General features: G+C 50.8%; 1 protein-coding gene across 13 annotated transcripts in view; it reads left to right on the top strand.

Moving 5' to 3' along the window:
• Positions 1-23,359, top strand: part of huwe1 (HECT, UBA and WWE domain containing E3 ubiquitin protein ligase 1) — a 36,394-nt gene that overhangs the window by 5,309 nt on the left and 7,726 nt on the right. For 4 of the 13 annotated variants that reach the window (XM_081706577.1, XM_081706587.1, XM_081706576.1 and 1 more), the window contains exons 5-65: positions 3-209; positions 326-478; positions 688-750; positions 887-964; positions 1,119-1,166; positions 1,265-1,433; positions 1,517-1,617; positions 1,985-2,135; positions 2,238-2,365; positions 2,445-2,585; positions 2,672-2,777; positions 2,988-3,101; positions 3,195-3,296; positions 3,394-3,474; positions 3,709-3,815; positions 4,237-4,429; positions 4,645-4,736; positions 4,835-5,037; positions 5,188-5,245; positions 5,481-5,657; positions 6,413-6,658; positions 7,135-7,268; positions 7,778-7,902; positions 8,167-8,355; positions 8,449-8,665; positions 9,195-9,317; positions 9,405-9,642; positions 10,053-10,400; positions 10,499-10,624; positions 10,747-10,842; positions 11,268-11,537; positions 11,712-11,864; positions 12,042-12,169; positions 12,316-12,397; positions 12,510-12,686; positions 12,968-13,127; positions 13,322-13,722; positions 14,074-14,269; positions 14,383-14,550; positions 14,680-14,828; positions 15,021-15,087; positions 15,212-15,435; positions 15,638-15,849; positions 16,435-16,617; positions 16,711-16,883; positions 17,062-17,201; positions 17,318-17,393; positions 17,500-17,598; positions 17,751-17,878; positions 17,983-18,142; positions 18,238-18,466; positions 18,673-18,851; positions 18,993-19,082; positions 19,212-19,372; positions 19,547-19,592; positions 20,371-20,718; positions 20,966-21,176; positions 21,268-21,392; positions 21,808-22,031; positions 22,167-22,561; positions 22,671-23,325. In XM_081706577.1, the coding sequence (XP_081562703.1) occupies positions 3-209; positions 326-478; positions 688-750; positions 887-964; positions 1,119-1,166; positions 1,265-1,433; positions 1,517-1,617; positions 1,985-2,135; positions 2,238-2,365; positions 2,445-2,585; positions 2,672-2,777; positions 2,988-3,101; positions 3,195-3,296; positions 3,394-3,474; positions 3,709-3,815; positions 4,237-4,429; positions 4,645-4,736; positions 4,835-5,037; positions 5,188-5,245; positions 5,481-5,657; positions 6,413-6,658; positions 7,135-7,268; positions 7,778-7,902; positions 8,167-8,355; positions 8,449-8,665; positions 9,195-9,317; positions 9,405-9,642; positions 10,053-10,400; positions 10,499-10,624; positions 10,747-10,842; positions 11,268-11,537; positions 11,712-11,864; positions 12,042-12,169; positions 12,316-12,397; positions 12,510-12,686; positions 12,968-13,127; positions 13,322-13,722; positions 14,074-14,269; positions 14,383-14,550; positions 14,680-14,828; positions 15,021-15,087; positions 15,212-15,435; positions 15,638-15,849; positions 16,435-16,617; positions 16,711-16,883; positions 17,062-17,201; positions 17,318-17,393; positions 17,500-17,598; positions 17,751-17,878; positions 17,983-18,142; positions 18,238-18,466; positions 18,673-18,851; positions 18,993-19,082; positions 19,212-19,372; positions 19,547-19,592; positions 20,371-20,718; positions 20,966-21,176; positions 21,268-21,392; positions 21,808-22,031; positions 22,167-22,561; positions 22,671-23,325 (10,323 nt within the window). The remainder of the gene's footprint in view (positions 1-2; positions 210-325; positions 479-687; positions 751-886; positions 965-1,118; positions 1,167-1,264; positions 1,434-1,516; positions 1,618-1,984; positions 2,136-2,237; positions 2,366-2,444; positions 2,586-2,671; positions 2,778-2,987; positions 3,102-3,194; positions 3,297-3,393; positions 3,475-3,708; positions 3,816-4,236; positions 4,430-4,644; positions 4,737-4,834; positions 5,038-5,187; positions 5,246-5,480; positions 5,658-6,412; positions 6,659-7,134; positions 7,269-7,777; positions 7,903-8,166; positions 8,356-8,448; positions 8,666-9,194; positions 9,318-9,404; positions 9,643-10,052; positions 10,401-10,498; positions 10,625-10,746; positions 10,843-11,267; positions 11,538-11,711; positions 11,865-12,041; positions 12,170-12,315; positions 12,398-12,509; positions 12,687-12,967; positions 13,128-13,321; positions 13,723-14,073; positions 14,270-14,382; positions 14,551-14,679; positions 14,829-15,020; positions 15,088-15,211; positions 15,436-15,637; positions 15,850-16,434; positions 16,618-16,710; positions 16,884-17,061; positions 17,202-17,317; positions 17,394-17,499; positions 17,599-17,750; positions 17,879-17,982; positions 18,143-18,237; positions 18,467-18,672; positions 18,852-18,992; positions 19,083-19,211; positions 19,373-19,546; positions 19,593-20,370; positions 20,719-20,965; positions 21,177-21,267; positions 21,393-21,807; positions 22,032-22,166; positions 22,562-22,670; positions 23,326-23,359) is intronic. The other 9 variants (XM_081706588.1, XM_081706584.1, XM_081706580.1 and 6 more) reach the window with 8 other exon arrangements.

The following is a 23,359-nucleotide window of genomic DNA, read 5'->3' as shown; positions in this document are numbered from 1 at the left end:
AGTGTGAGCTCTACCACTGGGTAGACCTCTTGGACCGCTTTGATGGAATTCTCTGCGACGCGGGACAGACGGTGGAGAACATGTCCTGGATGCTGGTCTGTGACCGGCCAGACAATGGGCAGCTCAAAGCTTTGTTGCTGGCCGTGCTCAACTTCACGGCCCTGTTGATAGAGTATAGCTTCTCCCGCCACCTGTACAGCTCCATAGAGGTATGGCAGCGCCTGGCTGGCCATGTGTTGTCCTATTCGTTTAGTAGGTTAGCCTTAGCTACTTCAATATGCGCTGACTACGTGACACTTTACCCTGACAACCTCTGCCCCTGCAGCACTTGACTACCCTTCTAGCATCATGCGACATGCAGGTTGTGCTGTCCGTGCTGAACCTCCTGTATGTGTTCAGCAAGCGCTCCAACTACATCACCAGATTGGGCTCGGACAAGCGGAGTCCTCTGCTCGCCCGCCTGCAGCACCTGGCTGAGGTAGGGATTAACCACCCAAATTCATTTGTCAACATTTCCGCGTCTGTCACGCATTTTGGTCTTTAACGATTTTAGTAAGATCAGCATGGTTAAGGTCATATTCTGGGTGGTCTGTGTGAGCTGTGGGTTCAATTCACTAGCTTCTGTGAGCTGAAGGTTGTTTTCTCTCATCCGTTACATACTGAGTGCGTTTTCTAATCTTCATACAGAGCTGGGGAGGGAAGGAAAATGGCTTTGGCCTGGCTGAATGCTGCAGAGACCTGCCCATGACAGTACGTCTTTATTCTCCGGATACATAGGAGATGTATGCGCTGCTCAAAAGTATTACTTGGCAAAGGTCTTCCAGTTTCATCATGCCTGTTGTTTTGTTTGTTTCCCTTTCTGAACGTTTTGGCCTCGTCTGCTCAGAAGTACCCACCTAGTGCCACCACTCTGCACTTTGAGTTTTATGCTGAGCCTAACTCTGAGGTCAAAGTGGAGAAGAAGGTATAAAACCACATTTCCTCTCTTTAAATAGCTATGAGCTTCCTCACTTGTACAGTGTTGGACACAATTTGAGACTTAAAAAAAAAAAAAAGTTTACTGCTTTAAGCAGGCCATATTTAATTTTTTTTCCTTGTCTTTTGTTGTCTTTCAACAGTCCAGCAGCAACACGCTGCACTACATCCACATTGAACAGCTTGATAAGGTGAGCCTCTGTTAGTACTGATTACTGTAGCTTAGGCCTTAATGGTCGTATTGATCCCTTTGACTGTAATTGTTCCTTTTACCTGCTTGCATGGTCAGATCTCAGAGAGCCCGTCCGAGATCATGGAGTCGCTGACGGTCATGTACAGCATCCCGAAAGACAAGCAGACTCTGCTGTTCACACACATCCGCCTCGCACATGGCTTTTCCAACCACAAGAAGAGACTGCAGGCTGTGCAGGCCAGACTGCATGCTATCTCCATTCTGGGTGAGTGCCCTCTCAGACTGACCAGGATGAGGGTATCGTTTATAACATGTGCTGAGGTGTGTGTTTTGTTTCTGTCTCCGTAGTCTACTCAAATGCCCTCCAAGAGTCAGCCAACAGTATACTCTACAATGGCCTGATCGAGGAGCTGGTCGATGTGCTGCAGATTACAGATAAACAGCTGGTGGTAAGTAATGGGTCCCAGTTTTGCTCTCTTCTGCCTCATATGTCTGCTGTGCAAACTTGGGCATCAAAAACGCCCCTCACCCGACAAGTAGCTAACAAGAGGTTGGCATATGTGGGACTTTTCAGACTGCTGGGAGACCGTCTCAGGTGGCTGGCTACTTTGAGGCTGGATGACTGAATACTGTACAATGATTTGATCTACTTTAGATATGTTTTATTTAACTTTTTTGGGGCTCTGCATACCATCAACCACTGTTAATGTAGCAGATAAAAATATGGCCACACCTACTCTACCTGTTTGTGCGGGGTGTTTTGCTATTGCTGTGTGTGTGGATTTACACATGGATTTACATGCATTCTTCCAACAGGACATAAAGGCAGCCTCTTTGCGCACTTTGACCTCTATAGTCCACTTAGAGCGAACTCCCAAACTCTCCAACATCATCGATTGCACCGGCACAGCTTCCTACCACGGCTTCTTGCCTGTGCTCGTCCGCAATTGCATACAAGCCATGATCGGTAAGGGCCAGGCTCGTCTGTTCTTGTGCTGGGAGGCCAACGTTGTGTTTCGGCTTGTGTAAATGCCTGCCATGTCCCTTTCTGTTTCTGCGGCGATGCCAGACCCGCTGATGGAGCCGTACCCACACCAGTTTGCCACAGCCCTCTTTTCCTTCCTCTACCACCTGGCCAGTTACGACGCGGGCGGGGAGGCCTTGGTCTCTTGTGGGATGATGGAGGCCTTGTTAAAGGTTGGCACTGCGTTTGTTGTCCTCCGCTTTCACTCTCTGTCTCTTTGCACTCTTATCAGGCATGTTGCATTCTCTCTAGGTGATCAAGTTTCTGGGGGACGAGCAGGACCAGATTACCTTTGTGACCCGTGCCGTGCGTGTCGTGGACCTCATCACCAATCTGGACATGGCTGCCTTCCAGTCCCACAGCGGACTTTCCATCTTTATCTGCAGGTTGGAGGTAGGTGGCGGACCCCGCCCCCATTGCTGCTATTTGTGAATGAAACACGCTTTGCTCTCCCGTCTGAATGCTTTGCGTTTGTGCAGCACGAGGTGGACCTGTCCAGGAAAGAGTGTCCTTTTGTCATCAAGCCAAAGATCCAGAGACCCAGCACAGCTGCTGAAACTGAGGACATGGACACGGACATGGACAGTCAGTTCTTTTGTTTTTGTTTTCCATTTTGTAGTGGCTTTCAGAAACCACATCAATTACAATGTATGTCATTGTTTATGGAAAGGACCCTTAGTTGTAATTTATAGATGTCCTGGTCTAAATGGTGATTGAGCAATAGTAGCAATGGATGGTGACTTCCAATAACTTGCTGGTAATGTAACACTGCCCTAAATGGTGAATGTTCTGCAGTGTCTGAGGTTGCCATGGAGAGCAGCCCAGGGCCGTCGACCTCCGCGGGCTCTAGAACAGAGACAGACCTTCGTGCTCAGAGCAGCAGCAGCATAGTTGGTGCACCCAGAGCAGGTAAATAAACTACACCTTCCAGGAGCCCGTATCTCGTGAACACAAGTGTGTGAGCAAGGGTTAAATAACAACTTTGGCTTTACTGCATCACAGGCGTGCAATGCATCCCTCAGAGAGCAGCTCTGCTGAAATCCATGTTAAACTTCTTGAAGAAAGCCATTCAGGACCCCGCCTTTTCAGACGGCATTCGCCATGGTAAGAGGCTCTCTGAAGTGCTTGGAGATGTGGTTCCCTGCTCTATGTAAGGTGTGTGTGTGTGTTTTCTTACAAGCCTCTCTCCCCACTCCTCCAGTGATGGACGGCTCCCTGCCTACTTCTCTGAAACACATCATCAGTAACGCCGAGTATTATGGACCTTCACTTTTCCTTCTGGGTGAGTGGGAAACACCTGCATGGACCCTAGATCTCTCTTGATGGGGACAACGACGTTGTAATCAGAAGTACACTCGGAGCTCTGCTCATGCTAAGCACTTGCCTGGGAATGTTGTGCTTGCTGTTGGAATGGGGGTGGTTATATTTTACAAACACACATACTGTGTTGATTACAGGCCTCTTAACTGAACTGATGTATTAAGTCAGTCTCTCTCTCTCTCTCTCTCTCTCTCAGCGACGGAGGTGGTGACGGTCTTTGTTTTCCAGGAGCCATCTCTCCTTTCCTCTCTGCAGGACAATGGCCTCACAGATGTCATGCTACATGCACTGCTCATCAAAGACGTGAGTCTGCTGTCTCGGCCCTCCCCCTTAATCTTCACCCTCTTCATTTTTTTTTTTCCTTTCTCTCTTGTTTTCTGTTTTGCCTGTGCGGTTCCTTCATTCAGAACTTGCTGGAGTATCACAGCTCCTCTGTTAGTGAGCCCTGGGGTAGATGGACATCTTGTCTCACCTCCCGCATCTCATTCTCGGTTTCCTACTATTTGTTTATTTGTTGTTTCTCACAGCCCAGTTTCATCGCAGTCTCATCCACTCTACCATCAACAGATTTTTTCCTATTCCCTGTCACACAACCCGACAACGTAGCCACTCACTAATCACCTCTTGGGTGGTCTGGTTTCCCCTCTCTCTCTCGCTCGCACACTTGCATGTGCACTCCTCCCATGCGCCGCTTTCTCTCTATCCGTTTCTCTCTCTCTCACAGACTCTGTCTCTGCAGGTCCCTGCCACCCGAGAGGTGCTGGGTTCCCTGCCCAACGTCTTCAGCGCACTGTGCCTAAACGCGCGTGGCCTGCACTCGTTTGTCCAGTGCCAGCCCTTCGAGCGCCTCTTCAAGGTGCTGCTGTCACCCGATTACCTGCCAGCCATGCGCCGCAGGCGTAGTTCCGACCCTCTGGGTGAGTGGAGAGCCCCCACCTCGCCGACGGGGGACCACGAGTGAAAATGAGCTGCTTCCTGATACTGACCTGTTTATGCTTTTGTATCACTTGAAATGTTCATTGTAGTTTGCTTGTACTTGTTGAACAAACTGATGAAACAGGGAAATGGCGGGTGGTGGGAGGAGGTGAGGTGGGAAGCTGGTGTTCTGGGATTAAGACTGTGTGTGTTGCAGGGGATACTGCTTCCAACTTGGGCAGTGCTGTGGATGAACTCATGAGACACCAACCCACACTGAAGACAGACGCAACAACGGCCATCATTAAGGTAGAGTTGCTGTTTTTGTTTTCGTTTTGTTTTTCTTATAACTGTTTTTTCTTAATTGACACTGGCTTTGCAATGTGATTTTATTTATTTTCTGTAAGTTGTTGGAGGAAATCTGTAACTTGGGCAGAGCTCCTGAGTACATCTGCCAGAAACCTTCCATCCAGAAAGCAGATGGAACCGTTACGGTGCCACCGGCTCGCTCCAACCACGCAGCAGAGGAGGCGTCCAGTGAGGATGAGGAAGAAGAGGAGGCCCTGCACACTTTTAGCCAACAACAGGGGGAGCCAGAGAGCAGCAGGCAGTTAGTGCTTTGGCATAATCATTCAGTTCAGTTGTTGTATTGGAAAGGACATATTGTCCATCTTTTGATTCATAGTGTTGCATAAGTAAGTTTGTGTGTGGTGATGAGGCTGCATAGACTTTTGTGAAAAACTAGACGGTGTTTTTGCAGAGTGGTTGGCACAGAAGAGCGGATTCCCATTCCTCTTATGGATTACATTCTCAATGTGGTAAGTGCTTGGTCAGCTAATGGTGAAATGGGCGCTCAGCATCTTGGATCTGCGTCTCATTTTTATTATGCACTTCATCTTAAAGCCATATCTATTTTATTTACTTCAACACCCCACAGCCCCGGCTATTCATCAAAAGACAGCGTGTGGTTATTTACCAATGAGGTGGCTGATTTAGGGGGATGTGGAATTGAGACGGAGCTTCATTGCTTTTTCCCATATTTCTGTCTTCCAGATGAAGTTTGTGGAGTCCATTTTGAGCAACAACACGACAGACGACCACTGTCAGGAGTTTGTGAATCAGAAAGGCCTCCTACCCCTGGTGTCGATCCTCGGGCTTCCCAACCTGCCCATAGATTTCCCCACATCTGCTGCCTGCCAGGCTGTTGCTGGCGTGTGCAAATCCATATTGGTGAGGTTTACAGAAATATTCATGATGTATGTGTTTTAATAATTGTGTATAAAAGACTCCTTAAAATTAGGAGTGCACCCATATTTAATTTCTTGGGCTCATACAATAACCAAGAATTTGACTATTTAAACAGTTTTAAAGCGAGTTCAAAAAGCAATTGAGAGCAAGACATGAAACCCTAAAATGGTTATTTATGTAATTTTACATAGCCTTGTCACAGATATATAAAACACCAGTTATTCTAAACATATAGTTCAAGGGCAACAAAAATAGTTTCATTACATTTTATACTCTAACCTTTCTCAAGTGTTTACTGCCTTTCTTTCTGCATTATACTAGTACAGCTATTACAGCCTATGGCTCCCAGAAAAAAACATAACTGCAGCACTACAGTCACCCACATCAGATTTGTGTTATGATTAAACAGTAAAATCATTTTAAAAAACCATATAATTTGGAATAATGCTCACATCAGGTTTAAACATGGGTTGCACTTGACAAAAGAAAACTGTCTGATTATTGGCATGTTTCTTAGAGCTAGTAATATTCAAATGTGGTCTAAATTGACAAGGCTTAATGGTTGCATAGGCAAAAATCAGCCGAAATTCCAATATCGAACCAATAACGATAAATTAAAATTGTCTTTATTGATCTCAGATATATTGTGCAACCCTACTTAAAATGTCATTTTGAAGAAATAATGAACTTCAATTTTGTGAGGGTGAGACTCTAAATCTGATGTTGCCATGGCTCAGACTCTGTCCCATGAGCCCAAAGTCCTGCAGGAGGGCCTGTGCCAGCTGGACAGCATTCTGTCGGCTCTAGAGCCGCTCCACCGGCCAATCGAGGAGCCGGGTGGCTCGGTTCTCCTGAGGGAACTGGCCAACGCCGGCCATGTCACTGACGCCACGCTGTCGGCGCGGGCCACGCCTCTCCTGCATGCGCTCACCGCCGCGCATGCCTACATCCTGATGTTCGTCCACACGTGCAGAGTGGGACAGGTAGGCCTTTAGAGCATAAAGATGAGTACGATATTTTTCATCACACCCATCTTATTAAAACTGGCGATTCTCATTTTTTCTGGCTGTGCGTTGTAATGCCTTCTGTGTTGGCATTCAGAGCAGGGCAGTGGTTAAGGTACTTGACTTGTAATTGGAAAGTTGCTGGTTCAAGCCCCACTGTTGGGCCCCTGAGCAACCCTCAATTATTCAAGTTGTGCTCAGTCACAATTGTAAGTCGTTTTGGATAAAAGCGTCAGCTAAATGCCATAAATGAGAGACTAAAGCTCTTTTCTGCAACTTGGTGTGTAGAGTATTGTCATGTTTTTGTATGTTTATGACCCATGATGGTGTGGGTTTAAGAATGGTGAACCTGTCCTTTTAAAAAGTGGAAGGGGAAAAATGGTATCATCTGAAACTGCTGAACGTATGTGTGCTGCTCTTGTAACGGCGTCCCTTTCCTTCCCCTCTTTCCTCAGAGTGAGATACGTGCCATCTCTGTAAACCAGTGGGGCTCCCAGCTGGGTCTGAGCGTGCTCAATAAACTCAGTCAGCTCTACTGCTCCCTTGTGTGGGAGAGCACCGTGCTGCTGTCCCTCTGCACGCCCAACAGGTCGGCTCCGCCCTCCGCTCACATGGCTCTAGCTCTGACCTCCAGCCTCTGTTAAATGTAGCTCTGAATATAGTGTTGCTTTGTCAGTTTCCTTTTTGCTAGCTGAAGCCGATTTAACTTTGGGAACAGGTTGAACCTGTACAGCAAAGGATATTCAGGCCCAGCAAAACCTGACCCAGCAAAATCTTTAGAAGTTGCACAGCGTGTTGTGGGAGGCTTGTCCTGCATGGGCATTACACGTAGCGTTTAATTTTCACTTTGCTGCACTTGTGCAAAATTTGAAGGTCTTCCATTCACTTTAGTGCTTCGGTATGGCTCATATATTTTGTGGTTGTCTTATTTGTGACACACCCACACTTTGGCCTCAGATTTTGGCTAAACCAGCCTATTGTAGCTGACCAACTACATGTTGTTGTCTTTCTGTTGTCCAAATACTACTGCTCCCTTTGTTCCAGACCAGTGAATGGGGATGTGTTTGTGTCTGCTTCGCTTGTTTGTTTGCTGTGTAGTCTTCCTCCTGGTTGTGAGTTTGGTCAGGCTGACATGCAGAAACTGGTGCCTAAGGAAGAAAAACCACCCAGCGGCGCTGCGACCAGCGGAGGCCGGAGAACCGGTAAAAAATCACTGCATCATGGTGATTCTGCTCAATACCTCCCGTTATAAGCCTCTGCTTTTCCCACTCCGTCACACTTTCACTTTATAGCAATTTGTCATTTTTATAAATGTAAATAAATGTAATTTTTCCCCAAATGTTTTTTTGGGCCTTTTTAGTGCATTATGCAAATAAAAGCGACTGCTCATACTTTGCTTCCTTTTCCCACTTTGCTGGCTCCTGTGTTGCTGTTTGTAGTGTGTTTTCGTATCTCTGCTTGATTCGTGTCGGTGTTTTTCCCCTTAGCAGAGGCGGAGTCTCTGTCTGTGGGCGTTGACCCCTCTGCGCAGGGGCTGCTTGAAGGCATGGGGCTGGATGGTGACTCCCTTGCTCCCATGGAGACGGATGAGCCCACGACCGCTGACCCCAAGGCCAAGTCCAAACTCACTCCAGCCATGGCGACGCGCATCAAGCAGATCAAACCGCTGCTGTCTGGTCAGTACCCTGCCCCACAGAGTAAGCACTAGCTCAGGGTTGAAGGTAGCAATGCCCCGTTAAAGCCGATCCTTCTGACCTCCCCCTCTGCAGCGTCCTCTCGTCTGGGCAGGGCTCTGGCAGAGCTGTTTGGCCTGCTGGTGAAGCTGTGTGTGGGCTCGCCCGTCCGCCAGCGGCGCTCCCACCACACCACCAGCACGGGCACGGCCCCCACGCCAGCTGCCCGTGCTACCGCCTCATCCCTCACCAAACTGCTGACCAAGGGCCTGAGCTGGCAGCCGCCCCCATACACGCCAACACCGCGCTTCAGGTACACAACCAGCCAGTTCTCTCTGGGTTCCTAGACTTAGCCTTTCCATGGGAAGCAGGTCTTTCAATGTCCTAGCATCCAAGGTTTGGAACGGTCAGACTTGGTGCGCCAACTCCCCACCCCCTTTGAAAACACAGTTTGTGTCCTTCCCTTCTAGGTCTTTCAGTCCTTTGTTCCTCACTAAGCAGAGAGGCTATATATATATAATATATATATATATATATATATATATATATATATATATATATATATATATATATATATATATATATATATATATATATATATATAAAGTCTCTCATTCTGCCTCTCCTCTTAATGTGACTTGTTACCATTACCTAATCTGCAAACTTTGTTTGTGTTTTTGTGTGTGTAATGACATGTAATGTTAGCTGGTCAACCAACCTAGAGTATGAAAAGACTATATAATTAGAATGTAATTGTTGTTAATATGATGTCTGTCACTGCTCCAGGTGTGTTGGTTTCACGTATATTTGCATGCGATTTTAATTTGCGCATCCACGTTCAGGCTAACGTTCTTCATCTGCTCTGTGGGCTTCACCTCGCCTATGCTGTTTGACGAGAGGAAGTACCCCTACCATCTCATGCTGCAGAAGTTCTTCTGTTCTGGAGGCCACGATGCCCTGTTTGAGTGAGTGCAGGAAGGCCTGTCTGCTCTCTCCCCTGCACACTGATAAGTGTCGTTCCCTAACCCCTCTGTCCTCTCTCCTCTCACCAGGACGTTTAACTGGGCCCTGTCCATGGGAGGGAAGGTGCCCGTGTCTGAGGGGCTCGAGCACACTGAGCTGCCCGACGGCACCGGCGAGTTCCTGGACGCCTGGCTGATGCTGGTGGAGAAGATGGTGAACCCCAGCACTGTGCTGGACTCCCCTCATTCACTGCCTGCCAAGATGCCCGGGGCGACCTCCGCTACCCCGCAGTTCAGCGCCCTGCGATTCCTCATCGTCACCCAGAAGGTGACAGTCTATCCCATCCTTTTGTTGAATTACCATGTGCGAATATATACACTCTGTTGGCAAATATGTAAACTAGAACTCTAATAAGAGCACTTATTTAACACCGCCTTGTAGATACAGTTGCAGACTATAGCAGTTTCTATGCTTAATTTGTGTTGGCCATCTTCATACTCTCCCTTAATAATCACTTTCTGATCACATGCCTATTGGCTGGATGTTTTTGTTTGGGAGACCAGTCTCAAGCCAGCGGTAATTTTAACATGCAAAAAACGTACGCACTGATGTGCCAAACTGGCTTGTACCAGTGCCCACTCTGTACCACGCCTCTCTTCACTGAGGGTGGTCTACAACCCAAATAATATCTGGTAATATCTACTAATGGTTCCTCCCTCCCCGTCCTCGCCACCTAGGCTGCCTTTAGCTGCATTCGCAGCCTGTGGAACCGTAAGCCCCTGAAGGTGTACGGCGGGCGCATGGCTGAGTCCATGCTCGCCATCCTCTGCCACATCCTGCGCGGAGAGCCCGTCATCCAGGAGCGTCTGGCCAAGGAGAGAGAGGGCTCGGTTCGCTCGGAGGAGGACACCGGCTCCTCGGGGCCTCCAGGAGCTAGCGGCACTCCAGGAGCTGCCGGAGCACTGGGAGAAGGCACCTCTGCTGCCGGAGTGGCTGGTGCTGGCACTACTGCTGGCACTGCAGAGGAGGGCAGCAACTCCACGCCCCGGAGGGAGCCACAGGTCAACCAGGCTCAGCTCACGCAGGTAACAGGGCAGGATGGCACCTATTTGGTTGCATGTGGTAATTGCTGCTTGAGGTGGGATGTTGCCCTCAGTTTTGACCGACTGTCACCTCTGTCCAGCTGATGGATATGGGCTTCACCAGAGAGCATGCTATGGAGGCTCTGCTGAACACCACCACCATGGAGCAGGCCACTGAGTACCTGCTCACCCACCCACCACCTCTGCTCAGCACTCAGCACCTCAGGGTAAGAGCCCATCGTACAGGTTTACTGAGTGTCATGCGCACACACACACACACACACACACACACACACACACACACACACGTCAGGGTCACGATTAGTCACTGCAGCCTGTGTCAATGCAGGAAATCACTATGTCTGAAGAGGACCAGATGATGAGGGCCATCGCCATGTCTCTGGGTCAGGAAGTCAGCATGGAGCAGCGCTCAGACTCCCCTGAGGTAGGCAGATGGGGACACACAGATAGACACATGCACACAAACAGAGAGTCATACTGCAAATTAATTTATTTATTCCAAAACATTTGTCTATTTACAAATCAACCCTAGAATAAGGTTTATGTCTGAGTGCTATTATTAGACTTGTGTACATTTCTCATAGAAACACACGAGCACAAACGCACATACTTTAAAGTGATCACATAAGATCCCACAGGAGTGCTCACATGAAAGTAAAAGCTCGCATTCATTTTCTGGCCCTGTGAGGCTTGGACAGGCATATTCACAGCTGTTATGAGAAGTGCAGTGCTCATGGGGTGTGTGTGTGTGTGTGTGTGTGTGTGTGTGTGTGTGTGTGTGTGTGTGTGTGTGTGTGTGTGTGTGTGTGTGTGTGTGTGTGTGTGTGTGTGTGGGCACGGCTCTCTCAGGAGGCTGCACGCAGGCGTGAGGAAGAGGAGAGGAGAGCGCGGGAGCGAGCTGAGGAAGAGGAGGCTCGCTGTCTGGAGCGCTTCCTGGAGGCCGAGCCCCTGGACAGCTCTGAGCTGCACGCCTTCACCGACACCATGCTGCCGGGCTGCTTCCACCTGCTGGACGAGCTGCCGGACACCGTCTACCGCCTCTGTGACCTGCTCATGACCGCCATCAAGAGGAACGGCCCCGAATACCGAGACCTCATTCTCCGCCAGGTCGTCAACCAGGTCAGTCTCTCAAACCTCTTCCCCCCCCCCCCCCTCCCCAATGCACAGATGTGTAGATTCCAAAAGACTTAGTTTAGCATCTAACATGTCCTTCACTGTAGTGCCATTTGCACAGCTGTGGCTGCCTGATGTGTATGTCTGCCCCTGTCTCCATCTGTGTGTGTATGATTGTAGGTGTGGGACGCTGCTGATGTACTGATAAAGGCTGCTGTACCACTCACCACCAGTGACACGAAGACCGTGTCCGAGTGGACCAGACAGATGGCCACCCTGCCTCAAGCCTCCAGCTTGGCCACCCGTATTCTGCTCCTCACGCTGCTCTTCGAGGTACATCCTGCCCCCAGCCTCTCCCAGCACACACCAGCATCTTGTGCCAGCCATGCTGCCTCTGTTGTCTCTTACCATAAGCATCCTATGCGGGTATCTCTCATACACACGTTGGCATTGCGTTCCCCCGGAACACACGTGGGTGTGCCTTGTTGAGTCGGTGTTGTGCTGCCGCAGGAGCTGAAGCTGTCGTGCGCGCGGATCGTAGAGAGCAGCGGGGTCTTGAGTGTGCTCATCAAGCTTCTGGAGGTGGTTCAGCCCTGCCTGCAGGCTGCCAAGGAGCAAAAAGACATCCAGACACCCAAGTGAGTGCCCGCCGACGTGGACCTGTTCCTAGAACAGGACGGCGCACGAGCTTTCAGAGCTCTGTGTAGCTGCCAGCTCCAACATTTAAACACACGGTTTGTTCTTGTAGTTTCATTACAGTCCCTCAACGTTGTTCTTTGTGTAGATGGATCACTCCAGTACTCCTGCTCATCGACTTTTATGAGAAAATGGCTGTTTCCTCCAAGCGAAGAGCACAGATGAACAAGGTTCGATAACAGATTGCATTTCTTTTGTACGGTGTTGAAATAACGTTGAATGCCTTAGAACACTAAAACTGACCATAAAGGCTAACACATTTATGTGTTCTTTTCCTGTTAGTACCTGCAGCCCAACGGGAATAACTGGCGGTGGTTCGATGACCGATCGGGCCGCTGGTGCAGCTACAGCGCCAGCAATAACAGCACCATTGACTCGGCCTGGAGGGCTGGCGAGACGAGTGTGCGCTTCACTGCCGGCCGCAGGAGATACACGGTCCAGTTCAACACCATGGTGCAGGTAACACACACAGGCCAGCCGTGAGGCATCTTACCTGATCTTCCCACACATCTACTGAATGATTAATTTGTAGATGGGCATATAAATTCAGCTGCTGGTAGGCATGGCTTGGAGAGCAGTAAATATTTGCATAGCGTTTGCATGTTTATCTCTGGCACCTCACTTTTAAAATCAAGTGTGGAACATGAGCGTAGTTAGTTAACTCGTATGTTCAGTCCTAGGTCATCTGTAGAATGTAGCATCTTTACAGAATCAGTAACTGGTGTCCAACACCCACCCAGGTAAATGAGGAGACGGGCAACAGGCGGCCTGTGATGCTCACCGTGCAGCGGGGGCCCCGTGCCCCCAAGCCCTCCAAACTGGGCAGCACAGCTGACTCTGAGCGAGAGGAGGGAGAGCGCGAGCAGAGAGCCAAGACGGAGGAGACCCAGACTGACACTGGTGAGAACAAGCCACCTCCTTACCTGTGTCGTTAGAACAAGATTAGAGTAAAGTGACCTGTGGGGGTGGGAGGTTCTGTGCAATTTTAAGAACATTTTTACTACTGCTACATCTTTTCTGTACACTGCAGGTACTCCCTGGAATCTTCATTATATGTATTTATTTATATGAAAAATATGAATCTGCCCTCACAGACTCCACGTCTGTTGCAGTGGAGATGGCTCCTCCAAAAGAGGAGGCAGAACAGAAGGAGTCTTCCTCGTCCGGGCCACCCCTCCTTCAGGACTCGTCGCCGGTCTCCGTGGGCATTGTGGTGCAGGGCCTGTCGGAGGACATGACCACGGTCCTGATCCGGGCGTGTGTCAGCATGATCAGTGTTCCTGTGGACCCGGACACGCTGCACGCCACGCTGCGCTTGTGCCTGCGGCTCACGCGCACGCACCACTACGCCATGATGTTCGCCGAGCTGAAGAGCACGCGCATGATCCTGGGCTTGACGCAGAGCTCCGGCTTCAACGGCTTCACACCACTCGTCACGCTGCTCTTCCGCCACATCATCGAGGACCCTGCCACGCTGCGCCACACCATGGAGAAGGTGCCTGACTCATTTGCCTGATTTTTTTTTTTGTTTTTGTTGGTGGGTTGTTTTTTGTTTTTTTGCCTTCCTTCATGGTCCTGGCTTGTCACTCGCTCGCTTGCTCACCACATGTTTGGCAGGCTGACGATTCTCCACAAAAGGGCACTGTTGGCACTTCTTGTCAGCATTGAAAGGGAGTAATCCCACAGTCAATAATGCTGTCCTGTTTCCCCCCTACACACCTCTTGAATTGTTGTTCTCATAAGTTTTGCTGTTGCCAAGCAGAGTTGTGCTGATGCATGCCCTCCTTCTCCACCCACTGCCTCTCCTTTCATCTGCTCGCCTGTGTCCACCTCGCTGCTGTCTCAGGTGGTGCGCTCTGCTGTGACCAGCGGAGCAGGCAGCACGACTTCGGGCGTGGTCTCGGGCAGTCTGGGCTCGCGGGAGATCAACTACATCCTGCGTGTGCTGGGACCGGCTGCCTGCCGCCACCCAGAGGTCTTCACCGAGACGGCCAACAGCTGCGTGCGCATCGCCTTGCCTGCCCCGCGAGGGGCTGGAACAGGTACTGGATGCTTTCCACGGAGAAACACTCTCTCCTGAGCCAATAAAGCCATATCGTCAAGTCTGAGCGGTTTATGGTACAGGATGCTTCATGTCCCCTTCCTCTTGTAACAGCGTCAGACGATGAATTTGAGAACTTCAGGATTAAGGGTCCCAATGCAGTGCAGTTGGTGAAGACCACGCCCCTGAAGCTGTCTCCACTGCCCCCTATCCCAGACACCATTAAAGAGGTTCTCTATGACATGCTGAACGCCCTAGCAGCATACCACGCTCCCGAGGAAGGTGCGTAGTCTGAAGATGAGTTTTGAAGGAGTGTCACTGCTTGACATTTTACATTTCTCTCTCTTGGATTTCTTTTCTCTTCACCGTCTGTGTGCATGTGCCTGGCTACCTGTGCATGCACACGTGCAGCTGAGAGAGGAGAGGAGCGACTGGTCACAGTGCCTGGCAGTCAGGATCTGTGTCAGATCCTGCAGGATGTTGGAGATGACGTCTACCAGCAGTACAGACTCACACGGCAGGGAAGCGACTTTGACTCGCAATCCGCCTTCCACATAAACGTGAGTGTGTGTGGGTAAGATACCAGAGCATTCAGAGGAACATGTGGTTTCTGCTTTTGATGGTGCTATCAGTGTGCTGCATGTGAATGACCCCCCCCCCCCCCCCCATGTGACCTCCAGTGTGAGAGCTTTACCTTTTCTGGCCTTCCATGGAGGAAGGTAATTCAGCAGCTAATTCTGCTGTTTCCTCAGACTCAGGTGTTCGCTGCAGATGGTGCTGTTGCAGAGTCCTCCCAGTCTGGAACACCTCAGGGAGAGGGTGAGAATTTAATATATACATACACACACAACTAAACAGTCTAAATATACTTCTATCACTTATCAGCCTTAGACCTGAATTTTCTTCCTCACTCCTTTCCTCTACTCTCTCCTTTGTTTTTAAGCCTCTACTCCTGAGGAGATGCGGGAGGAGAAGAAGGAACAGGAGGGTGAGCGGGGCGCCTCCTCGGAGGAGAGCCGGGCGGCTAAGGCCAAGGCCAGCAAACCCCTGATGCCCACCTCCACTATCCTGCGGCTGCTGGCGGAGCTGGTGCGCTCCTACGTGGGCATCGCCACATTAATCGCCTCCTACAGCTACACGGCCGGCCAGTCGGAGCTGATTAAGGAGGTAGGTCGTATACGAGCGCCATCCCAGCGTTCAGTCTGCGTGTTGATCACATTTAATATGTTCATACTAGTATTCATTATTATTGTTCTTCTATGGCTTATGTCTACTGTGTGCCAAGTTTGGTGTTGAATGATCGTTTTGTCGGACTAACGTGTGTGTGTGTGTGTGTGTGTGTGTGTGTGTGGATCTGTGTGGACTGCAGGACTGCAGTGTGCTTGCCTTTGTCCTGGACCACCTTCTTCCCCACACTCAGAACTCTGAGGACAAGGACACGCCTGCACTGGCACGCCTCTTCCTCGCCAGCCTGGCAGCAGCTGGCACTGGCACCGATGCCCAGGTAGCCCTGGTCAATGAGGTGAAGGCCGCCCTGAGCCGGGCGCTGGCAATGGCAGAGGGCACAGAGAAACATGCTCGGTGAGTTCAGCTGCAGAACGCTGATGGGCTCGGCAGATACAGGACCGCATATTTTTTCACAGTGAACCACACCCGTCGTAATATACTTAGCTTTTCTCAATAGTTTTGATGACTTGCTAATAAATCCAGACAGCAAAACAACTGTGTGTTGCCACATATTCAGTTGTTTTGCTGATTTTTAAAAAATGAGTTTGAAAATGGCTAAATACATAATTTCATATTGTATTGCAGATTAGTTTTAATAAGCACTCAGCTGCCCATTTTAACTTGAGATGGTAATGCCACTGCGTGTTTACAGCCTCTGTGCTATTGCAGCGTGAAGTTGGTTAGTGTTTGCAGATGTACCAAAAGTATCCACAATATTCTAAGCACACCAGATTGTGAGTTTATCAGGGTAGCTGGAGCATATGGTCATATTGCCTACCTGAACAGCTTTGAAACCATAAAGCTAAAACACTTGTTGTAAGTGGATGGTGCCTGCACATGTAATTAAAACTAAGTGGCTTTTTTTTTTTCTCTCTCTCTCTCAAAACGTTTTGTTTTATCGATCTTTGTTTGTTGTTTCTGCTCCGCTCCTGTTTCCAGGCTGCAGGCAGTGATGTGCATCATCAGCACCATAATGGAGTCGTGCCCCTCCACCTCCAGCTTCTACAGCACAGCCACAGCCAAGACACAGCACAACGGCATGAACAACATCATCCGCCTCTTCCTCAAGAAGGGCCTGGTCAATGACCTCGCTCGTGTGCCGCACAGCCTGGACCTGTCCAGGTATCGCTGCGCATGCACGCACAGACGTGAAGCTGGTTTGGATGCATATGCATCTTTCTGTCCATTTTGACTTCTTTCGGTTTTTCTTACCAGTCCCAACATGGCCAACACGGTGAATGCTGCCCTCAAGCCTCTGGAGACACTTTCGCGCATCGTGAACCAGCCCAGCAGCTTGTTTGGAGGCAAGGGAGGCTCGAGCAAGAACAAGACTGAGCATGATGCTGTGGGCACGGCCCGGGACAGCAACAGCAACACGCAGGACCAAGGTACGACCCTCCCTGCTGGGTGAGGCTAGGGTTGTAGAGCCATAGCAGTACAGCTCGGCTTCGGTGTAGTAATCCACACACTCTCTCTAGGAATTAATAACCTATAACTGGAGTCATTGAACCATCACTGTGAAGGTGCGTGCGTGAACATGTGTGTAACGGTATTGATTGCTTGTAGGAGAGGCAGGTGAGGCCGAACCTGTGGAGAACCGCCACCGGGGCCAAGGCACCGATGGGGACCTGATGGATGGCGAGGCCGAGGGGGACACTGTTGTCATCGCCGGCCAGCCGGAGGTGCTCAGCACGCAAGCCATGCAGGTTGTGAGGCTTTTATTATATAAAGCCTTAGATCAGAGCTGAGAATGCAGCTGTTCTTTCTGTGGTAAAGTAGCTTCCACCTGTGACTGTGTGGCTTATTCTTCACATTTTGGTAGGTGGAGAATGAGTTGGTGGATTTGATAGATGAGCTTTTAGAACAAGATGCGGGAACGGTCAATAGTACCATCATCGGTAAGTTCTCATGTCCGATGCTTCAGTTGAAGGGGAAAAGGGAAAATTTGGCTATGATTGCGTGGTTGTCGCTAACGGATGTGCGGTTGTTTTACGCTCCGGTCAGTCGGCCGCTCTGGAGAGGATGAGTCTCAGGAGGACGTGTTGATGGACGAAGCTCCTTCCAATATGAGCCAGGCCTCCACTTTGCAGGCCAACCGAGAAGGTAGGGCAGATTCTGGAGCACTAATCGCCCTAATTGAATGATTCTCTGAAGTGTTTAATGTTTGTCTTCTTCATGATGCACTTTGGTCACAGCGTGAGCGCAGTGGCACACGTAGGTCAGTTCTCTTCTCTTCTGCTCTCTCCTCCTTTCAGACTCCATGAACATCCTGGAGCCCGAGGATGAGGAGCACACGCAGGAAGAAGACTCCAGTGGCAGCAATGAAGATGAGGACAGTCAGGACGAGGAAGAGGAAGAGGAGGAGGAGGAGGAGGAAGATCAGGTAAGCAGTTTTAAAATGTCAAAGATGCTGATGTGCTAACTTTGGTTATTTTCTAAGGGGAGATGTGGAGGTTGTGCTCACTTGCTCACAACAAATGCCCTCAGGATGACGAAGAGGGAGATGAGGATGATGATGACGAAGGCTCGGAGATGGAACTGGATGAAGATTTTCCTGACATTAATGCGGCCCCTCACATACGATTTGAGAGATTTGACAGAGATGATGACCTGATCATCGAGTTTGACAACATGTTCTCTAATTCAGGTGAGTAATGTGTGCATTATGCAGTTTGTAATGATTGTATAATGTGCTCGGTTTGTCAGTGACTGTTCCTTTAACACTCTCTCTCACCCTTCTAGCTGACATCCCTCCATCCCCAGGCAACATCCCCAGCTCCCACCCTCTGATGGTGCGCCATGCTGACCACGGCTCCCTCACGCTGGGAGCGGCAGGCACCAGCAGCCGCCTGGCGCAGGGCATGGGCCGCAGCCAGCGCACCCTCCGCCAGCTCACTGCCAACACCGGCCACACCATCCACGTGCACTACCCTGGCAACCGCCAGCCTAACCCTCCGCTCATACTGCAGAGGTAAACTGGAGTGTGTGTGTGTGTGTGTGTGTGTTGCAAATACATGCACATTTCTTGCATGTTTTGTTGCAAGAGATGACTGACTTCTTAGAGATGTTTAGTGCCAGATGACCCCCCCCCCCCCATCATTGTTTATGTAAATGTGGAACCAAACTTTATGAATGTGTCTACTATTTTGTCTCTGTGTGTGTGCGTGCGCGTGCCAGGTTGCTGGGCCCCAGTGCAGCTGCTGACATCCTCCAGCTGTCCAGCTCGCTGCCCCTGCAGTCCCGTGGGCGTGCCCGTCTGCTGGTGGGCAACGAGGACGTGCACATCATCGCCCGGTCCGACGATGAGCTGCTTGACGACTTCTTCCATGAGCAGAGCAGCACTGCGGGGCAGGCCGGTGAGTGAAGGCTGCCGCACCTCTGAGCCGTGGAAGGACACGCTGTGCAAGTCATTTTTTTTAAATTATTTTGTAAAATTTATTTACTTGTGGGTGTGGTGTTTGTTTTTTTTTTGTTTGTTTTTTTTTTTTTTTTTTAAGGCACCCTTTCAAGTATTCCCACAGCCTTAACCAGATGGACAGATGAGTGTAAGGTGCTGGATGCGGAGAGCATGCACGACTGCGTGGCAGGTGAGTCCTCAAACCGACCCCTCAGAAATGCTGCTTTTTCTTGGTCGCACCACTCTAAAGCTGAGCAGTGACCCACGTGGATGTGCTGGCTCTCCAGGGCTAAGCTAACTGTCCCCTCTCTCTGCTCAGTGGTTAAGGTGCCCATCCTGCAGCATTTGGAGAGCCTGCGTGACGAGGAGCTGGAAGAGCGCAGGGAGAAGAGGAGGAGGCAGCTGGCGGAGGAGGAAGAGGCCAAGCAGAACGAGAGGAGCACCTCGGCTGGAGAGGAGAGCAGAGAGCAGACTCTGCAGGTAGTGGGGAGGGTTGGGGAGGGGCTCCGTTTGGGGCAGTGAGCACGATCCCCTGTGATCGATACCGAATGATGGACAGGGCACGGCTCAACGCCAGGGCGAGGCTTTCTTGCGCATTTGCAGCGTTTCAGCAGGCTGGCTGAATGTCATTTGTGCTCCCTTTGTCTCCCACAGGGCACTGCAATAGGCACCGTCAACGGAGCTGCAGACAGTGCAGCAGGTATTCCAATTACTGTCTTTGCATTAGTTTGTGAAATGCAGTGTTTGCTACAGAAATTCTTCCTGCTTTATAGATTTGTCATGTTTTCTTGTTTTTACCCCACCCTCCCAGTTCTTTTCAGTATTGAAATACTCTGCATATTTAAGGCACTAACACCTGTAAATGGGTGCATAGCGTGCTGATTTTAGTGAGTCAGTGTGACTGGGAGACGACGCTGTGCTGGATCTGCCTGGCGGGAGTATGTTTTGCTGCGTGCTGTGGGCTGAGGTAGTAGTTTGTATAGTTTTAGGATCACACCAGATCTGGGAGATAACTATACAGTCTACTGTCTTTCCCACGGCAGTCGCTTGGCAACAGAGCGACCCGGGAGACCGCAAAGCTTCCTTCTGCACTCCAACAGACATCTTTGTCTAAACAGATTCCATAAGTGAAGTGTTAACAGCCTGTGAAATATTCTGACTGTTAATATTGAGAAGTTTGATGTTGCATTGGGTGTGCTGTTCCTCTGTCTGCTGGGTGTTGTGTATTCCTGTCTTACGCCTGGAACTGTCTCTGGCTGCGCTGTGATGAGGTAGTAAGTTGTGTTGTTGGGGATCAGGATAGTGTGGCCCTCGAAGGAGATAACTATGCAACTTACTGCCTTTCTCATTTCAGCCATCACCCCAGTTTTAGCCACATGTCTGGTTAGATGTTGGTGAATAAAATCGCCGTGTGAATGAGTTCTCATCATGGGATGTTCCTCTGATGTTCCTTCTCTCGCCTCTCTCATCTTGAGCAGAAGGCGAGCAGGTGCAGGGTGGGGTGTCGTCCTGTCTCGACCCACCCCGCACGTCTGATGGCTTTCTAACGGCGCCTCCTTCAGGAGAGGTTACTCCCACTGCCCCGCACGAACAGGCCCTCGTCTCGCTGGAGACGGCCATCAGTCAGCAAGTGCATCAGCCAATTGCAGAGCTGCTTCTGGCTGACTCGCATGCTGATTCGCTTGGGGCGCTTGCGGGTGCGGTACCCCAGCTCTCGGCTCCTGACAGACCCAATTGTGAAGTAGAAGCCTCCCAGATGGAGATGTCTCCTGCTCCCACTGTTGGTGAGAGAGGTGGAGGAGGAGCTTTGGATGCAGTCAGGGAAGGTAGAATAACTTTAAAAAAACCTGTAAAAAATGTTTGCGGTAAAATGTTCTCTTTTTGTCCTGTCTTAATGGAGAAAAACTCCATTTAGCACTTTGTGGACACCAAGTGCACTCTGAACAGAAATTTAAATCCCACTGCATTCTACATGCAACTACTGCATGTTATCTCTTAATTATATTCTTTGGGGTATACACATTTTAGTCTCAAGCTTGTGTTCGTTGAAAGCCATCTGGTTGTGTCTCTTAGCCTCTCTCAGCCCAGATATAGCAGAGAGCTCTGAGCCTGTGCCAGTGGGTGTGTCGCAACTTGAGGGCTCACCCATGGATACCAGCAGCCCCGCTTCTGCAACCCAGGAGGAGTCTGCCCCCAACTCGGCCCAGCCAAATCACATGTCTCAGGAGTTGTCGGGAAGTGGGGACAGTGGGCTCACCGACAGGCAGACAGATGCTGATACAGGGTGAGCATCCTTCCAGTGTGGGTATGTTCAGAAGGGGGAATTATACACTTGTTGTCTGTCCCCTCTCACTGACGTGAATCTGACTCCTTAGTTCCACATCCGTGTCCTCCCCTGGCGAGACGATGCCCAGGAGTGACAGTGCAGACAGCCAATCTCAAGCCATCCAGGAGGAACCCCTCCCATCCACCAGCAATGAGGAAGAGGACCCACTTGCAGGTAAGTGTCTCGCAGGAAGATTGGTTTATGCTGGCGTGTGTATCTGGCGTGCGTCCTCTCTGCAACCCTCCCATTCTGCAATGCTCACAGACTGAAGACCCATCTATTTGTTTAAATGACAACTGACCCTGCTCCTATATTGATTGACTTAATACCTTACAATAAGTACTAATTTGTTTATTACACTGATCTTGTCTAACAAACTCTAGTACTTGTTGTTTTACACTTTGTCATTGTTTAAGATAGACCTTTGTACTTCTAAACATCAGCAGTGATCCCTGTATTTCTACAGTATTCTAGTTCGTTGGTATATTGGACTCTAACCTGCTGTACTGGCTAGGATGTATTCTATGAGTCAATGACAAAATACTTTGGGAAGTAGCTCTGCTAAATGCTGTAAATGTAATGCTTGTAGGTATCAGTCTGCCAGAGGGCGTGGATCCCTCTTTCCTGGCTGCCCTGCCCGAGGACATCCGTCGCGAGGTGCTGCAGAATCAGCTGGGCATCCGGCCCCCCTCTCGCCCTTCCGTATCTTCCTCCATGTCCTCCTCAGCCGCCCCCGTGTTGGGCGGGGGGCCGGGGGTCACTGAAGTCAGCCCCGAGTTTCTGGCTGCGCTACCACCAGCCATCCAGGAGGAGGTAAGAGAGACTGAGCAAATTTGTGTTTTTGTACGTGCAAAGCCCTGTTTGAAGAGACACACGTGGAGGCAGCATGGACCAGACTGGCGGGTTGCGGACCCGTGGCTGAGGGAGGGTGTCTTCTCTTCTGCCCAGGTGCTGGCCCAGCAGCGTGCGGAGCAGCAGCGGAGAGAGCTGTCGCAGCAGCCCCCGCAGGGAGACCAGCCCCTAGACCCGGTCACCTTCATCCAGACTCTGCCGTCTGAGCTGCGGCGCTCCGTGCTGGAAGACATGGAGGACAGCGTGCTGGCGGTCATGCCCCCGGACATCGCGGCGGAGGCAGCTGCCCTGCGGCGCGAGCAGGAGGCTCGCCAGAGGCAGCTGATGCATGAGCGCCTGTTCGGCCACAGCTCGTCCTCGGCGCTGTCGGCCATTCTGCGCTCGCCCGCCTTCACCAGCCGCCTGGGGGGCAACCGTGGTGTGCAGTACACCCGCCTGGCCGTGCAGCGGGGGGGGACCTTTCAGATGGGTGGCAGCGCCAACCACAGCCGGTCAGTGTGGAGGGAGTGCTTTTAGGAATGTGATGATGCGTTATTGTTGCCCATGTAAGCGGAAGGTTCATTGAATGAATTCTGTTTTTTGGTGTGTGCGTGTGCGCAGCCCCTCCAGCTCCAATGTGGACTCCCTCTTGCGTCTGCGTGGGCGTCTCCTGCTGGACCACGAGGCGCTCTCCTGCCTCTTGGTGCTACTGTTCGTGGACGAGCCCAAGCTGAACACGAGCCGTCTGCACCGTGTGCTGCGCAACCTGTGCTACCACTCGCAGACACGCGGCTGGGTCATCCGCAGCCTGCTGTCCATCCTGCAGCGCAGCAGCGAGAGCGAGCTCTGCCTGGAGACGGCCCGGCTGGACGACGCCCGCGGCAAGCGCACCCAGGGCCAGGGCTCGGCTGCCGCCAGCAAGGGCCCCTCCTCGCAGGCCTCGATGGCCTCGTCTTCGTCCTCCTCTTCCTCTCTGGAGCTGCTGAACAGGGTGGAGTCGCGCAGCTCCAGCCAGCTCTCCTGGCTCTCTGTCTCCATGGATGCCGCTCTCGGCTGCCGCACCAACATCTTCCAGATCCAGCGGGCGTCGGGCCGTAAGCACGCAGAGCGACATTCGGCAGGAGGGGCCGTGAGCTCGGCTGGTCTTGGGGGAGGGGTTTCGGGAGCCGGGGGAGGAGTCGGTTGCTCAGGAGGCGGGTCGACGGTGCACATCCACCCGCAAGCTGCCCCTGTCGTGTGTCGACACGTCCTGGATACCCTCATTCAGCTGGCTAAGGTGAGTGTTGAATGCCTTGCAGGCTTTGAAAATG

Source organism: Electrophorus electricus, chromosome 24, assembly GCF_041902795.1.
Source record: "Electrophorus electricus isolate QZ-2024a chromosome 24, ASM4190279v1, whole genome shotgun sequence".
NCBI lineage: Eukaryota > Metazoa > Chordata > Actinopteri > Gymnotiformes > Gymnotidae > Electrophorus > Electrophorus electricus.
This window is presented reverse-complemented; position numbering and strand designations above follow the sequence as displayed.